Genomic DNA, 18652 nt, shown 5'->3' on the forward strand with positions numbered 1-18652 from the left:
GATTTATCATTTATTCTCCATTTTGATGTTTTAGATTAAGAATACAGAAAATTAACCACGGTTTTACTACAAATAAAAAAAACAAAAACAAAAATTTTAAAAAAATCCTGGTTATTGTAATTAAACCATGGTAACCACAAAAATAACAATGACTTTGCTACTCTGACCATAGTTTAACCATGGTATTTGTAGTAAAACTGTGGTAATTGTAATCAATCTGCCAAACATGGTTACTAAACTTTTACTATAATAAACAGGCTATTAGCGTATTGCAATTGTTTTTTTTAATGTGCATTCTTTGTTCCATAATGTACAAATCAAATCCATATAATTATGACATATCACACAGTGTTTGATTATAAGGCCAAGTTTATTGACAGTATCAAATAACAAGTAACTACAAAAATTAGGCTTACTAAATGATAAATAAACCAAAAGTGTTCTCAGTATATCAACCTTAAAGGCACGAATGTACATTTATTATCAAATTCATTTTAAACGTATAAAAAAACAAAACAAAACAAAATCAGAGAATGTTCATGTACTTTTCTGTTATATGACTGATTTATACCTTTATTAGCTTACTGTTAATCGAATATGTTTGATTTGGTCTTTTGTAATATGTAACTACATCATAAATCCCTCTAGCAGCCCATTATCATATTAAAAACATATTGCACGACTCTCAGTCTCTGAATGACTTGATTCTGATCGGTCAACCACAGCATTCTGCTGTCAGAAACTAAAATATTTATTCCCTTTTGTCACTCTTCATAATCAAATCATTTACGCTCAAACCATTACTTGGCAAGTAGCGAGAAATAAGCGGGAAAATGTACAGACAGCCAGTCAAGACATCACATGATCAGACTGACAGGGTTTATTTTTTGAAAACAAATGGCAGACTGTACATATCTCTTACATATATTATAATTTCCTACATTTCAGATAATGTATCTGATTTCTTGCATTTCTGTGACATCATCTGAGCATAGGCTATTTCAAACAATAAATACAGCCTGAGAACCAACACCTCAAAAAAACAGACTGGCTTTCCTGTAATAAGAGATCCCTGACTCCCGATTCATCTACAAATTCCCTCAAATACAGTCTGTAGCTCGACAACCAAAATATTATTAAGCTGTGGCACATGAGAGCACACCAGCAAGAGCCGAATTCAGCCATCGATATATTTTGCGTCCAGCGTGTGGCTGTCCCGTATGGAGAAAGGCCTCCAGGCCAGCACCTGCAGGGCAGTGACACACAGAGGCACCACACACACCAGGTAAAACATCATGCTGTGCAGGGACTTAAGAGCACTGGGAGGAAGAGAAGAACAGACAGAGCAACCGTAAATACTTGACTACAATGCACCTTTTCCACCACTAGAGGAGGACAGAGCATTGATACATCTGTGGAATTGGGCTGCTGTTACCTCTTAAAGGGATAGTTCACCCAAAAATGAAAATGTGATGTTTATCTGCTTACCCCCAAAGCATCCAAGATGTAGGTGTGTTTGTTTCTTCAGGAGAACACAAATGAAGATTTTTAACTCCAACCGTTGCCGTATAATGCATGTCACAGGTAACATGAGAGTATGAGAACTTATGTGTTTTTTAATTTAAAAAAAAATGCACATACAAATCCATATTAAACCCTGTGGCTCGTGACGACACATTTTTACCTCTAATACGCCTTTCATATAATCATGTGACTGGGTAACAATTCGCAAAAAAAGATGACAAAAGCCTGGAACGCGCTTCACTTCTGGTAAGGTCAACAACACACGCTGGATATACGAGCCAGAGCGAATATTATTGACCTTACCGGAAGTGAAGCACGTTCCTGGCTGTTGGATAAAAAAATGATATAAATACGGCTCGATTTCTCACACAAACTGATCGTTTTATGTCTTAAGATATCAATGTGTCGTCATGAGCCACAGGGCTCTTTGTGCATGTTGCCTAAGCTTGTTTCACACGATTATATGACCTACACACAGCAACGGTTGGAGTTAAAAATCTTCATTTGTGTTCTACTGAAGAAACAAAGACACCTACATGTTGGATGCACTGGGGGTGAGCAGATAAACATCACATTTACATTTTAGGGTGAACTATCCCTTTAATTTTTGGCGCACACTTGGTACCTTAATGGCCACAATTGACCAAGCTCCAAAAGTAACAAAATATGCCTCATTTTATTCTTCTGTAAACAAAACATTGATGCATTTAAGGGTTAAAAGAGCCACCCCTTTTCAAGTTAAAATTGTGTATAATGCAGTGACTGTAAAACTCGTGCTTTATATGTATAGGGGGTGGCATATGGGGACATAGGGTCATTGGGCCTCTTTGGGCTAGTTTTGATTGGCCTTTGGGTTGGTGGTTTTGTTACACAGACCAGGCAAAGTTTGAAAGAGGAGGCTGAGATAAATAGTCCAGGACACTGTTTTGCTTTGACGAACTGTATTTGAATATCTGATAAACTTACATTGGATCCACGGCCTTCCCAACCTCGTACATTTCCGAATAGCCATACTGGTTCAGAATGGACACGGCCATCATTGGAGCAAGAGACTGCGCCGGCTTCGTGAAAAGAGCGTTGGTCCCGAAAACCATAGACGAGAGAGGAGAGCTGGAAACATTCAGAGAGAAATTTTTAATTATAGAAATAATGAATTAGACCATAAAGACTGATCATTTTCTGTGTATATACTGTATATATCATCAGGCTTTTATGGTAAGTTACTGATCACAACAACAACAACAAATTCATTACCTTTATAATAGTGAAACCTTTTTTATTTATTGAATAATCAAATTAACCTTTTTAATTGGCTTTGTAATAGTGGAACATAAATTACATGACTTGAGACAGTCATGAAAATATGTGGCTTTTAAGGGTTAAGCTCACTTTCTAGTATAGAACAGCCCAGTTCACCCGCTTCTACAATCTATTCAACTTTTGATTGAAAGATTCTAGTCTTTCCGTGCATTAAAGGTTAAAAATCCAGTTTCAGTCAGAATATCAGTCAAAATATCTTGTTTTACGTCATTGGAAGTCAAATTGTTTCCGAAAGCCATGTCATGTTGACTGCAATATGCCCATATTTTTTTTGCAAGCCACTTGACCCACAGCAACATACATCCTTGTTAAAACCCATGAAGCATTTTCTGCTGTACACACACCAAGCTGGTTATTCATACCAGCAAAACTAATTCCAGCACATATTGGCATAAAGATAATGATTACTGTACTTAAGAAGCAAGACTTTGATTAAAACCCAGTATTAGTCATCATTTCTTTAGCACATGCACACAGAAAAATAGGGTGTCAAAATTGTACCTTTAGCTTGTCGCTGGGGCAGTACCCTTAAAAGGACATATTTGTACCTGTTTTACTCCTAAAAGGTGCATATTAGTACCTTTGAGTACAAATGCGTACCTTAAGGTACTACTATGAACCTTTTTGTGGTAAAAATGCTACAACGTTGGTTCTTTTAAGGGTACTGCCCCAGCGACAAGCTGCTGTACCCCTAAAGGTACAATTTTGACACCCTACTTTTCTGTGTGTGAAGTATAACAGGTTAACTGAGTGCTTCACACAGGAGAAAGCTGAAATACCTGCGCTTGTATCTCTGCAGGTCAGAGTCGATGATGTCAGCCAGAGGCAGATTGAACAGACTGAAGGACGCCTGAACCAGGACCCTGCTCATACATTCACAGACAGGGTTATAAACACTGATTATTATTTACTTTTTTCTCTAAGAAAAAGTTCTCTTTTTTGTGCCTATGGTTATATTACACTTTTTATGACCATTTCGTCCACATTCTCTGAAGAAAAAATAAAATAAAAGTAAAAGATTTCAGGGAAATTTGATTCATGATAAAACCCCTTTATGACTTTGTTCTTTCAGAGGAACACAATCAGTGCTATATAAATAAATATCCTGACGCTTCCAAGCTTTATTGGGGTTTACAGATACTGTAAGGACTTTTCAAGCACTACTTTAATGGTTTTCAAGGACTACAATCAGAGATCTCATTTATCAAATAATATCTTTATTATTTTTCAAAATCTAAAAAAAGGTAAATGGATCAATAAAAATAACCTAATAAAACAAATCGCACATGCAAGAACTGTGGTAACTTTAACCACTGAAAGATACTATGACAAAGATATTGCTTTACTTAATCAAGCATTTATTTAAAAAAAAAATCCCCTCATGGAAATCTATTTTTCCCTTTATAATGGGAGTGAATGGCTCAAAAATGTATTTGTTAGTTGAGTACGGAAGGCGGCCAGGCCTTTATTAAACCCCGGAGCCATATGGAGCATTTTTATAATGGATGGATGAACTTTTTTTGGGGAAAATTTTGGGCTGCTGTTCACTGCTATTATAAAGCTTGGAAGCATTAGGATATTTTCTAATGTAACTCTGATTGTGTTCATCTGAAAGAATAATGTCATAGGATGGCTCGAGGGTGAGTAAATCATGGGGCAAATTTTCAGTTTTGGGTGAACCAACCGTTTAATATAGCCTAGAAAACTAGACGCACCCTAGCGGCAGCAAATCTAATCTGCCCGCGAGGGTCGTCTAGCAACTCTCAATACCCTTCTGAGCTGTATTCGCCTAACTCTTGCCGATCCAATCACATCGTGTATAGAGTCGGCTGGCGGGGCCATAATGGCGACGGCCGAGTTGCGTTTGCGGCTTCTAGTAAACACAGAAACTGGCGAACGGCGGCGGTCTTTCGAATCAGCTTTGACCGCGACTCTGGAAGACTTGGAGTTAAGCTTTTCTCTGAGAAAAGAACAAAGAACGGCACTGAAGTCATTCTTAAAAAGGGAAGATGTGTTCGGAGTTTTGCCGACCGGATATGGCGAATGTTTAATCTATCAGCGAGCTCCGCTTCACCTTCGTTGCTCTGGTTGGTGTAGCGCTATCCTATCGCGTGCAGAGGGAGTTTGAAAGACAACCGTTTATCCCGCCCCTCAGATTGAGCTGTCAATGGTGAGATTCCAGACCAAACATCTTGATGTGGGTCTGGCTTGTCAGGCTACCTTTAATACTAATCTTCTGTTAATTTGGTGAAAAGTGCAGAATGTGATTTTTATTTTATTTCTTACATTAAACATTTTAAATCTACTTGCATACAGTGGCTGTTTGGTGAAAAATATGGCTTATCTGATGGGATAAAGGTCACCCTTTTTAAATCACTTCAAAGTAAATCCCTATTAATAATGTCGCCCAGCCCTATTCAGAAACACATACTATAAGTCCAGTTAGTATGCGCCAAAGAATGCTTTATACACTAATTAGCAGAAAAAACACATAATCTGGCCTACAGTTGTAAAACCATTCTTGACTAGTAAATACTTTAAAACCCAAATACAATACCAGTCAAAAGTCTGGACTTTATATTTTTCTATTTTGAAAAAAATCAATAAAATCATTTACATTTAAAATATTTATATTTTTAAATAACTGCTGTTTCAAACTTTCTCTTCAACATTAATAATAATCATAAATGTTTGTTGAGCCTCAAATCATCATCTCAGAGTGATTTCTGAAGGATCATGTGACACTGAAGACTGGAGTAATGAGGTATGTTAAAATTATATTCACATTGAAAACAGTAATTTTACATTTTAGTAATATTTCACAATAATTCTGTTTTGATCAAATAAATGCAGCCCTGGTGAGCAGAAGAGATGTATTTTAAAAACAGAAAAAAATTGTACCAGCACCAAACTACTTAACGGTAGCTTTAGGGCTGGGACAACGCGTCGACGTCATCGATGACGTTGACGCAAAAAATACGTCGACGCAAAATATGCGCGTCGATTCGTCAGACTCAAAATTAGTGATGGGAAGTTCGGTTCTTTTCCGCGAACCGGTTCTTTCGGACAGTTCGTTTCAATGATCCGGTTAAAAAAACCGGATCACCGGTTCTTTTACGTCTTTACGTAATGACGTCATTTCTATCATCCCGGCGGATGAATATACATTCAAACACATCCATATAAAGTATTTGTAATCAAAACTTAGTATAGTAATAATTATAATTGACATCATCATCATCTTGGAAACATTTTTTCATTTATGTTTAGCAACAGCACTCAATACAGTTCACAAAATCGAACTGAATCGATTTACAACATCTACTTCAAGATATTAGTTTTATTTCTAGAGAGACTGTCACTGTCACTGTCGTGCACACACTGATGTTTTACACGGATTAAATAAACTTACATTGACATAATACTTACACAAATCCTCAGTTCACCCGGGCTCATGTATTATCAGCATCAGCTGTCCCAGTCCGAGAGAAACAGTTCGGTTACGACGCTATCACGCATGCTCAGTATCTCAGCTCACCGGTTCTCAGAATCGAACATGTCCGAAAGATCGAATGTGTCCGATAGAAACGGTTCTCGATTCTGTACCAGTGATCCGTTGCAACCGGTCGATCTGACTCGAGAACCGCTGTATCAGTGTGTGTGTGTGTGTGTTGTGTGTGTGTGTGTGTGTGCTGAGCACAGGGTGCTGAGCTGCGAACTGCTGCTAGCTGAATAGTCTATATCATAGGCTACTGTTTTGATTACATCTATTTTAAAATCTTTATCGACTTAGAAATTAAATAAGATAAAAGCTGTTCCTGAAAATATCATGCATTATTGATAAAACAAATAAATGTTTAATTTGACCGTTTTACAATCTATTGTTTCCAAAACTTTAAAATAATACAGTGACAGCTTTGTTATAATGTTTCCAAACGTGATTAGTTTTAAATACACTTAACCTGCATTTCGTTCCTCTGAACAAATAACACGCATGCGCAGCTCATCGGCTCATCGGTTCTCAGTATCGAACGTGTCCGATAGAAACGGTTTTGATTCTGTACTGCTGATCCGAGGGTCCGACAACCGAACCGGTACGTTCGGTTACACGCGCATGCTCAGTATCAGCTGCTCGTGAGTTCATCAGATCTCTCAGCAAAACATCTCACTTCAGCTAACGATTGGAGTTACAGCATCTACTTCAAGATATTCGTTTTATTTCTAGTTTGAGAGACTGTCACTGATGGCAGAAAGTTAATATCTACAGTATTTGTGGGATCAGCCCTGATTTGAGACGCGAACCGTTTAGAACGATTCAGTTCGATTTGGTGAACTGGTTCGACCGGTTCACTATAAAGATCCGGTTAAAAAGAACGATTCGTTCGCGAACCGGACATCACTACTCAAAATAAAGATGGCGGCGCCGGAGAGTAGTAGCAACCATAGGTGTACATAATAAGTATATTATTTATTATGTATATCTATGGTAGCAACACGAGTGGCTCCTCAGACTTTAAGAAGTGCAAGGCTTGCGGGTTGGCCACAGTCTATGGGGTTGGCGCGCGGTGCGCACGGAGTATCACAGGCATGCGCGCACGCGTTTTGTTGTCACGGCTACATAAACAAATTTCTGCACACAGGAAGACAGATGTTTTGGTAATATTTGATGTATTTTAATCACAAAAACAAACGTGTGCATCAAGTGAAAGCATCGGACACATTGGCTCCGTTACCTACATAATAAGCTGTTTTAAATTTAAAATGTTCAATGTCTAATCGCGCTGATGTGACCGAGGGTATCCATCCTCTAAGAGAGCAGTAAACATATTGGCGCCCATAATGCACTCTACATGTAACTTTTTTCACTGTCATGCCGCGGATGCGCGTGGCGTTTCTGTTGCGGGTCAGCCACGGGGCTGCGTGGCGTTTTCTCTGCCTTTGCACACTAGAAGGGTGTCTGACGCGGCGCTGCTGCTGCTATTGATGTGGACGGAAGCCCTATCCCTAATGTTAAACATAAATAGCCTACTGATACAGCAAAGAAAACGTCGGGAGTAGCCACATATCTATGGTATTGACGGCAAAATAGGCTACAGAATATTTCGTTCTGTATTGACAGTTGCAATATTTCAAAATCGATAATTGACGTTTTTTATTATTACAATTAGGCCTATATCTGCATTTATGTAAACCTACAGACTTTCAAACATGAAAATGTAATTTAATAATATGTATTCGTGTCAAAATGATATATAAACATCTTTTCCTATTCTATTTTGCCTGGAGACGCTCCCAACACACGTGAAAAATAGGCGCTCTTCTATTTCTAGCATGCACGCGTTTTCCGCGCGTCACAGGCAGTGTGCAAACTCCAACCTGTTAACATGGGAGCCAAAACAAAAACGGACACGCCACGCAGCCGAGACGCTCACGCTTGCAGTGTGTCCCCGGATTTGATTAACCAACTTGTTGATATTTAATCGATGGGCATAGCCTGTAGGCTGAGTTGCATACATAGAAAAATCGTATAATATGTTTCTTTGTTGTAGGTTAATACTTATTTATGTGTGTGTGTGTGTGTGTGTGTGTGTGTGTGTGTGTGTGTGTAGCCTACTTTATGTTTTCAAGGTTTTATTGAATGCATTGCTCTTGTATAGTCTTACTTTGGAATTTTAAGAGCAATAAACATATATTGCAATGTTAAGGAATTCGTTTTTTCATTCAGATAATTAAATCAACATGTATAAATTGCTATTAGGCAATTAATGGGGAGATAATCGGTAATCGAATCGAATCGTAACCGAATCGGTCAGGAAAAATTAATCGTTAGATGAATCGATGCATCGAAAAAATAATCGCTAGATTAATCGTTTAAAAAATAATCGTTTATCCCAGCTCTAGGTAGCTTGAATCTCTAAATTGTAAACTTCCCCAGTGAGCATGCCACAGATGTAGTCGCTCTCTTGTTGAAAGCACATATCTTGTGGTATGTATACATATTTATTCCTTTAGCCCAGATGAGGACAGAAAGAACAGTAATTACTCACATGCTGGAAGTGAGGAACAATGCGAGGAAATAGTAGCTGCCCGGACCCAGAAATAACATGATCACCGCAGCTCCGGCCTCCACATAGAAGCTGATCAGAATCAGTCTGTAGTAGCCAAACTTATGGAGAAAATTCTGGCTGCACAAAACCAACACCTGTAAAATGAACAGAAAGGGTTCTTTGGGTGACGTTTAAGTGGCCGTGTTGCGCCCCAAATGAAACACTACAGTTCTGCTCATAAGTTTGCACACCCCTTGCAGGATATGCATTTAGAGCCGGAAGGTGTAAACTTGGTTGATGATTAGGGTAAAATATTTACTCGTTTTGTCATCAGGGAAACGTATGACTAATTTAAATGGAGTTTCTAAAGGGCAGAATGAAAGAAATAAAACTTTAAACAAAATATGAAAATGCATCGTATTGCCATCTGAGCATCAGTGAATGTTTTAATAGTTGTGTATGAATCCCTCAGTTGCCCTTATTGTTAAAAGATAGATCTCAAAATCATAGAGAACAGGCAACAGGACCTGGGAGATTTTTCCGAAGAATATTTGGCAGTTTAACTGCTCAGAACAAACAAGGGACTCATGAACAACCATCACAAGACCAAAAAAACAGCCATGGATCATCAGGGAACGACACATGGTATTAAGAATCAAGGGTGTGAAAACTTTTGAACTGGTTCATTTGAGTAAATTCAGTTTTTATTATGTCTTGCGGAATATATGTAAATATCTGTTATGTAAAACCCCTCATAGAGGAGTGAGGACAGAACTAAAAAAATAGCATGCAATTTTTATGATCCGTCTCATTTTGTTAATATTCTTAATATCTTATATATTCTGCAAGAGGGTTATGAACTTCTGAGCAGAACTGTATGCACTTATGATATACTATGTACTCAGTTGTCAAGTGAATGATATTATAATGTTATTTTGTCATTCAACATCAGGATCTGATAGCCTCTCTGCAACGTAACTAAAGCTGTGACCGTTGACTGAGTGCATGAAGTGAACACGCTAATTTGTATTTTGATTTGGATCTCCGGGTGTGTTCACACTTGTGGTTAAGTTCTTTTATAAGATCTTTTGGCCCAGACCAAAACAGAAAATTAAACATTTAGGGTGTGTTCTGAACTCTAGTGTGCTTCAAATGAAATCTGAACACAACATGGACCAAAGACTCGTAAACAAACTAAAAACAGGACATGATATTTGAAGATCTGACCTGCAATTCCTCGTCGCGATGTTGCCCATCACAGTTCAGTACAGGCATTTTGAGACTAATAATCCAAAACAATGCTGGGATAAATGTGCTCATTGTATGTGGCATAAGTAGCTACATATGATGGTGTTTTGACCAGCTCGTGAAGAGCTTATAAAATGTGTAAAGAAGTCAAAACAGCTTTAGGAATCCCTCAGTCACACACACAAACTCTGCTGTACACCTGTACCAAACTGTGATGGGCAACAATTATGACAAAAGCAGGTATGAGTGAGCGTTGTGACCTTTATAGGGTTGCATCTTGTGACAACATGTCCTGTTTTTGGTTCGTTTAGACATCTTTGGTCAATGTTACGTTCATATTTCAGACGAACCACACCAGAGTTCGTTTGGAAGTGGACTGAGGGCATGTTCACACTTGGCATGATTGGTTGGATTAAAACTAACCTTGGAGCGATTGCTCTGTTAGTGCGGTTCATTTGAATAAGACTGAACGCTGCCATCTGAACCCTGGAGTGCACCAAACAAGAGGACCGAGATGCTGAAAAGATGGGTCTCGGTCTGTTTCCAAACAAACAAACTCTGGTTCAGTTTGACTGATACGAACGCTGTTGTTGGTTAATTTGTTGGTGTCCTGTTTTTGGTTAATTTACATGATGTCTTTGGTCCGTGTTGCATTAATATCTCACTCGAACCACACCAGAGTTTGTTTGGAAGTGGAAAGAGTTCAGATGACGGTGTTCACACTTATTTAAATGGCAATTGTGCCAGGGTTCATTTTAATTGAACCAAACATGCCAAGTGTGAACACACCCTCAGCGATGATGAGAACTAGGGGGAATTCAGAGTGATTGGGACACTTTTTCCAAGGGTGATTCTTCTACTTTTTTCCCCCAAGATGACTTGAAAAAATGCAAGATGAAAAAATGTCCCAATCAACCTGATATCACCGCATATAAAAACATGTCTATCCTTGAAATAGGGCAATATTATTAACAGTAGCTGTTGAAAAGCACCTGAGGGCAGATGAATCCCGCTCCATACATAATGCTCTTGGCAAGCGACGGCAAGACGTCCTGAGGAATGAGGTGCTCTGCAAAAATCAAGGTGAAGTTGTTGTAAAAAGCCTGCAAGAACACCTGGAAAAAGTTCATGATCACGAAGAGCTGGAAGTCTCTGTTGGTGAGGATCTGCCAGGTCATGGACATCACAGACGACACCGAGAGCGGCGGCTTCTGAGGACTCTGGGAACTTTCCTCCGAGGTTTTACTGTCGAATCGGCTCTCGCTGTGGAAGCCCGTGTACAGCATGCAGGCGCAGGCCAGCACGGCCACCACCACGCTGAAGCCCTGGAAGGCAGCAAAGTCGTCCATGTTAGCGGAGATGAGACCACTGAAGAGCACGCTGGACGAGCCCACCAGAGACGCCACCTGGCTGTATTTGATCAGCCTCAGTCTGTTCTGATGGTGTCCGGAGATTTCTGCGAAGAGGGCGCACTGGGCCAACAGCACGAAGGTGAGCAGGCCATCGAACGCACAGAGGGTCACCATGAGATGGACGCCGCTCAGCCAATCGTCCGCCTCATAAGTCCTCCACGGGAACCACGCCAGCAAGAAAGCCAGAGCGTATAGGGGCGCGCCATATAAAATGGAGAGCCTCCGCCGAGAGCAGCACTCCATGCGCGAGTTGTCTTGCAAATATCCAAACACGGGGTCATTGAATGCATTCCAGATCATGTAGACAACCTGTGGAGATACAAAACTGAGATCTTTACTGCTCCAAATACTCCTTCAAATGAGCATTAATGAGTGTGTAGCTTTGTTTCCACCAAAATAACCCGGAACAATTTGTCCGGATTTTGTAACAGACCTGTAAAGTACCGTGAAGATTAGTCCGGTGATGTAGAACTGTGCACGACTTTCCAGAGCCCACTGGAATTTGTCTTCCACAAATAAATGTAATAAAGCCTGAACCTCATCAATGGTCCATTGGTCATACTTTTTAAACTCCATTGGGTGTGTTTCCATGCACGTTCTTAAGCCGATTAGCCGACAGTGAACATGATCATGTAAACGCTGTAACCCGTTTCTTATATCGAAGGTCATAAACGGCGTAAGCATAAACCGGTCGACACAGGTAGTTTTTTTCCTCTTACCCTGATTTCGCGCTGCATGTAAACGCATTAACCTGTTTTCTGTTGGCTTATTGAAGTGCGCATGTGTGATAGGGGACAAAAATGCAAACTTGGAGCAGATTTAAATGCATCCAGACAGAGCGAGCTAGCGTTTTGCTTGAAATAAGGACATATATCACAAACACAGATTCTTTTAAGACCCAAATTGTAAAGATGTGTTCTCATCTCATAGCCTGACAAGCCAGACCCACATCAAGATGTTTGGTCTGGAAACTCACCATAGACAGGGCTCAATCCGAGGGGCGGGATAAACAGTTGGCTTTCAAACTCCCTCTGCACGCGATAGGATAACGCTACCACCAACCAGAGCAACGAAGGTGAAACAGAGCTTGTTGATAGATTAAACATTCGCCGTATCCGGTCGGCTAAACTCCGAACACATCTTCCCTTTTTAAGAATGACTTCAGTGCCGCTCTTTGTTCTTTTCTCAGAGAAAAGCTTAACTCCAAGTCTTCCAGAATCGCAGTCAAAGCTGATTCGAAAGACCGCCGTTCGCCAGTTTCTGTGTTTACTAGAAGCACGCAAACGCAACTCGGCCGTCGTCATTATGGCCCCGCCTACCGACTCTATACACGATGTGATTGGCCCGTCCAGATTGTGAGGAATACAGCTCAGAAGGGTATTGAGAGTTCCTAGACGACACTCGCGGGCAGATTAAATTTGCTGCCGCTAGGGTGCGTCTAGATTTCTAGGCTACTCATCTCATGCAGCAGAAGTAGAAGAGGTTCAGTCTAAACGCTGCATCTGGAACTGCATGAGGGATAATATGAGGCACAAATCTCCCGCTGACACAGTGCACGCTTTATTTAACTTCACAACTGACGTAACATTGGAAATAGATACAGACATTATTCTTTTTTGGCGTCACTACAAGGAAATAACCTGGTTTATTAATAAAGTCATGTAAACACTGTTTACTTGCGTTGTCAGTTTACTGGTTTGCATGTAAACAGGGAAAACTGGTTATTTCAATAAGCTGATATTTGTGAGTTATCAGCTTACTGGTGTGCATGTAAACGCACCCAGTGTTGATTCGAATAAACAACTCTTACTGAAGGCACTGCAACAGACTTTTAGATTGAAATAAAAGGCTGCGTGAACTCAACCAATCAGCATGTTCAGCACCCAAGTCCCGCCCCCGAAAGTTCCTGAACTTTAAAAACGTACTACATCACGAGCAGGGCCGTTTTAGTGGTAAATATTTATAATGAACTTCGCTTAGACCCTAGTTCCTGGGGAAAGTTCCTGCGGTGGAAACGCAGCTTTAGTAATACGAACCTATAGGTGGGTGCACAACGTTACTTACACACACATGGATGCACAGCAGCACATACACATTTTTAAGTATTAAAAATAAAAGTATTCCTCTCTGGAGAAGCGTTCAGTCTTTCCGCTCGCAAATTCCTCATGTAAATAGTGAATACTATTTAACACGTCATGGTGCGAGCGCAACTGGCTTTTAAAGGGAATGGGAGATGAGACTCTGATTGGTTTATTGCATGCTACGCCCCAAAACACACCCATGACTCATTAGGAGACTAGGGACAACCATTTTGGACCATGTGCCTGACTCGCCAACCATTTGTTTCATTGTTAAACTAGCAAAAGTGGATTTGGACAGAGCCTAAGTTCACCGGCGCCCTGCTCTTAGATCATTAAAATAGGACCCTACGTGTTTGATTTCCTTTGTGAAAAAGAAGTGTGCTTAATTGTTTTGAATTTTACTGTAGTGTACTCTAAATCTTTAAAGTGTATCTGTAATTGCAGATTAAATAATATTAATGAAATAAAAGGCCACTTAAGTGTACTTACAGAAATGTACATTTTAAAGCACATTTCCTACAGCGTTATTTGATATTACATTTAAAGTTAATATATTTTGACTGTACTAAATTGCAACTTCACAAAGCATCACAAATGTGTAGTATATTTAAATGCATTACATTTAAGTTTCAATAGAAATTAAATTAAAGTATATTTTAGTTTATTATAAATGCTTGTCAGTACATTCGGCAGTAACTTTAACCATATTTCAAAGACAATAGAAATAATTATAATAAATATAACGGTGTGCTTAAGTCCTACTTGAATGGGTCATAAAAACAGTCTAAAGTTTAACTAATTGCATTACTATATATTTAACTATAATATAATAAACATTAAAATGACAATACATTTTTTATTTAATTGTACATAACATGCAAATTAAGTGTCAGAGAGCATTACATTAATTAGAGAGTATTAAAGTATCTTATTTCCATAATAAGTACACTTTTGTTTGCTAAAGTGTACGCCTTTTTCACAAGGGTTGTGTGTGTGTGTATATATATATATATGAAGAATATTGGTAATACTTTTGGTTGACTTTACATTATATGGACAAATCTTACACAGAAGGAAAGTAAGGAGCAAATAAGGATGAGTGACAGATTTTGTTTTTTGGTCGAACTACCCCTTTAAAAACTGAATGTTTATGCCGACAGGTAGTTTCAAAAACATCTAGATTTTAGTCAGTTTTCGAGAGGTTTAGTGTGGTGAGGCTGAAAGACCAGCCGAACATTAGACCTGGCTAGACCAGCTAATCTGGTTTAACTGGTTTAATTTTAAGATTAACTTTGTTTAAAACTTTTGTTGTTTTTACTTAAGATTAAAGTTTGCTTATATTTACTTTAGTCTTTATATTTATCCAATACAGTACATGTTTCATAATAACAACAGAAAGGATGGTTGAACAATTGAGACGCACCCCTATACACTGAATTCAAAGGTAATGGAAGTTGCGATAGTATTTTCTGCACTGTTGTGACGTATATACAAGTGAACGGATGCTGTTACTAGCCAAAAAGTGCCTCTGTATTTGGTGCTTTCACTAATGGTGTCATTATGATATTTACAGGTTATACTATAGTTTTGTCAAGTACTGAAATATCTCTCCCAGACCAAGCTGACTGGTATGTAGAGAGATGTTGTTATTAATCATCCACATCAAAAAAATTATAGAAATACATCTCCTATTTCTTTAAAGGCACATTAAAACAGTGTCTGCCAGTCTCATGTTAATCTTGAGTAGTACTGCATCCTTCATATCTCAGAAGAGTCTTTAGTTTTATCATATTTATAAAAGACAGGTAAGCTGTACCAATTCTTTACGTAAACAGCCGAACTTGTGCAGTGGGCGGAGCTAAAGAATCTCGAACACACACACACAGCATTATCCTTGGATAACTTTTAATTCACTATACGTTATACGTATACTATACTCACCATCTGTGGTTTTAACTCGTGACCGGGAACACACGCACACACTTGCAGAACTCCAGAAAAACAAACTGCATCCACTGTTCCCTTAACGCTGGGTTATTTGTGAAGCTGAACAAGGTTATCCATATCTTACACCAGAAACACACTTCTTTAGTGTCATGGTCTAAAAACAAAATGGTAGCACCGCAGAAGTAAAATAGCACGTCATTCATGGAAATCCCTATGAACATCGTACTATCGGTGAGCTGAATAAACAGATTGCATCTGATTTAATCTGAACAGAGCCTGCTTCACTGACAAACTGGTCATAAAAGATCATTGCAGCCTTTACAGTTTCATAATCACGAAAAGCCAAAAAAATTCAAATTAATTTTAACGTGTCAATTGCGATTAACCGTGCAGCCCTACGTCCAACTAGTTTTTTTAAATACATTTTATCCATGTTTAGCATGAGAATCCAATTATTTAACAGTTGAAATAACTCAGAATCCATGAAATAGCATTAGATCCCCCAGTTTAATAAAAGTTTCAAAATCTTTCTAAAATGATCTTGAAATACAGTAAAAACAGATGCAAAATTCTTTATTTTTCTAGAAAACTAAGGAGTATGAAACATTAAGCTTAAATCTTTACAAAACATGCTTATCTGTGAAATATTTTGTAATACACTTCCTTTATTTAAATATTAACACAAAGGTTATTTGGCAATTCCCATGCTTTGACCCAATATTACCAAATAAAGAAGACCAAAAGAATATTGCTGCAGAAAAAGAGCATTTCTTATATCCCTATATGCTTTAAAATATTAATATTATCTAAGAAAATGATACCACAAAGATTGTCCATATTGATTTAGAGTAACATCAAGAACAATAGCAAACTTTTGGTTTAACTGGTCATTTAATTTTTTTGTAGAAATTCAGCATATGATAACAAATATCCAATGGGATTAACCAGTTGTTTTACTAATTTAATCCATTAATTGAACCAAGTATGATAGATTAGTGATTTGTGTCGAATAGCATGTCTTATGAAATAGCCAAATTGTTAGGTGCACTACCTCCTCCCTCTATTTTCACCCCTTTGCAACCCTAGTTTAGATTAGGAAAAACTGTTCAATATCCCAAACAGTGGGTGGGAGTGTATGGATATAGAAGTACAAATACTTTAAAATATTTAATAACAGATGTTGTATAAATAAAAAGGTTGGAAATCATATTTATTGGTGTGGTGGACCTCCTCCAACATAATTTTTACCTGGGGCCTCCATAGTGTCCTGATTGCACGGATAAATCAGTTTAATAACAAATTCTGCAATATTCCATACAACAATATGAATTGTCCATTTTGATTTAATGGTGACTTTAAGCTAATTTAAGCCATTTTGCTTGATTGTACTTTAAGGCAGCAACTTTTTTAACAATGATATTTCAGATTTTTGATCTTCTCTCAACTGAGAAAGAACATCCTGAATTGTATTTTATTTTAATGACCATTTAATATTACCTCTAAATTTTGACTAGCCTAGGTGTTGCATAGTAGTTGTTCTAGGAACCTCAAAGTAAATGTGACCCTGCACCACAAAACCAGTCATAAGGGTAAATCTTTAAAAATGAAATTCTAAAATAAATATTTACATTGAAGTATGATTTGTTAGGATAGGAGCCGAGATACAACTTTTTGAAAATCTGGAATCTGAGGGTGCAAAAAAAGTCTGAATATTGAGAAAATCGCCTTTAAAGTTGTCCAAATGAAGTCCTTTGCAACACATATTACTAATACTAAAACATTTTTTGATATATTTATGGTAGGAAATGTAAAAAAAATAATATCCTAACTTAATATCCTAATGATTTTTGGCAGAAAAGCAAAATGGATAATTTTGACCCTTACAATTGAATTGTTGGCTTTGCTACAATATACCCGTGAGACGCATGACTGGTTTTGTGCTCCAGGGTCACATTTTTTATTTTTGTGTATTTTGAGTTACTCCATAATAATTTTCTAGTTGATTTATTGTTGCATGGGTAGTAGGCCCAAACATAAACTCAAGCCTGTATTCAGAAGCGTAACTGGCAATTCACTTCAGAAGGTCTTCAGAGTCCACTTCAGAGTCGTGTGGAGCACTTTTATAATGGATGGATTCACTTTTATGGGCTTCAAACTTTGGGCTGCCATTCACTGCCATTTTAAAGCTTGGAAGCGCCAGGACATTTTGTAGTATAACTCTGATTGTGTTCATCTGAAAGAAGAAAGTCATATACACCTAGGATGGTGCGAGGGTGAGTAAATCATGGGTTCATTTTTATTTTGGGGTGAACAATCCCTTTAGGCAAGTTTAGGCCATTTTGCTAAAATATTGTATAGTGAATTAGACCAAGAAGTCCTCTCCCTCTCCCTCTTCCTCTCCCTCTCTCCTGATTGGCTAAGAAGTGCAAGTCGCTCCTCCTACGACTCTTGCTATTCAGCGACACTTAAAGCGTTTGCAGGCGTTTTTAAATCATAAGACATGAATGAAATATAAAACATATATAGTTTACAGCAACTTTAATATAGCTAAAAACATGGCCGTTCAAATGACTATGTAAAAACTCACCTGCGACTGGTGGAAGGCGGTCTCTGATATTTTGTACCTGTTCAAGAACAGCTTCACATAGTAGAAACTAAAAATGCTGTTCATCATGGCAGCACCGAGCGTTGTCATGGAGTAAGCCAAAGCCGCAGGATGAGCAAAGTTCCTCATTATTATCATGATGACAATAACAACACGGAAGTTTGACGTGCTGGAATTAATGTAAATGTTAGCTAAAGGCAATGGACTAACACAAGTTTAAAACTTATGCACTCGCAGCTTAATTGGTTAATTCAACCCAACCCATATCAATACAATGTTGCCAGGAAATAAGTAGTTAAAACACTTAAGTTATTATGATTATTTCCGTCTACAACTGAGCTCATTTTAAAAACAGTGTGCAGTCCACCACTTCCTGATACTCTGAGGTGGGCGTGGCCTATAGTCCCCGCACTCGTCCTCTGATTGGCCAGCGAGAAGATCCGTTCTTGTTGTTATCCTCGCGTCTTC

At 38.4% G+C, this 18652-nt stretch overlaps 1 protein-coding gene across 1 annotated transcript; it reads right to left on the bottom strand.

Moving 5' to 3' along the window:
- Positions 1 to 776: 776 nt before the first annotated feature.
- Positions 777 to 18553, bottom strand: mfsd13al (major facilitator superfamily domain containing 13a-like). Its single transcript, XM_067423805.1, has 6 exons — positions 18167 to 18553; positions 11132 to 11860; positions 8892 to 9046; positions 3624 to 3707; positions 2491 to 2634; positions 777 to 1319 (listed from the first exon to the last, which is right to left on the bottom strand). The coding sequence occupies exons 1-6, from the start codon at positions 18320 to 18322 to the stop codon at positions 1178 to 1180; spliced, it is 1410 nt and encodes a 469-aa protein (XP_067279906.1). The 5' UTR covers positions 18323 to 18553; the 3' UTR covers positions 777 to 1177.
- Between the last annotated feature and the right edge of the window lie 99 nt (positions 18554 to 18652).

This window comes from Pseudorasbora parva, chromosome 2 (assembly GCF_024679245.1).
Source record: "Pseudorasbora parva isolate DD20220531a chromosome 2, ASM2467924v1, whole genome shotgun sequence".
In the NCBI taxonomy this organism is placed as follows: Eukaryota; Metazoa; Chordata; class Actinopteri; order Cypriniformes; family Gobionidae; genus Pseudorasbora; species Pseudorasbora parva.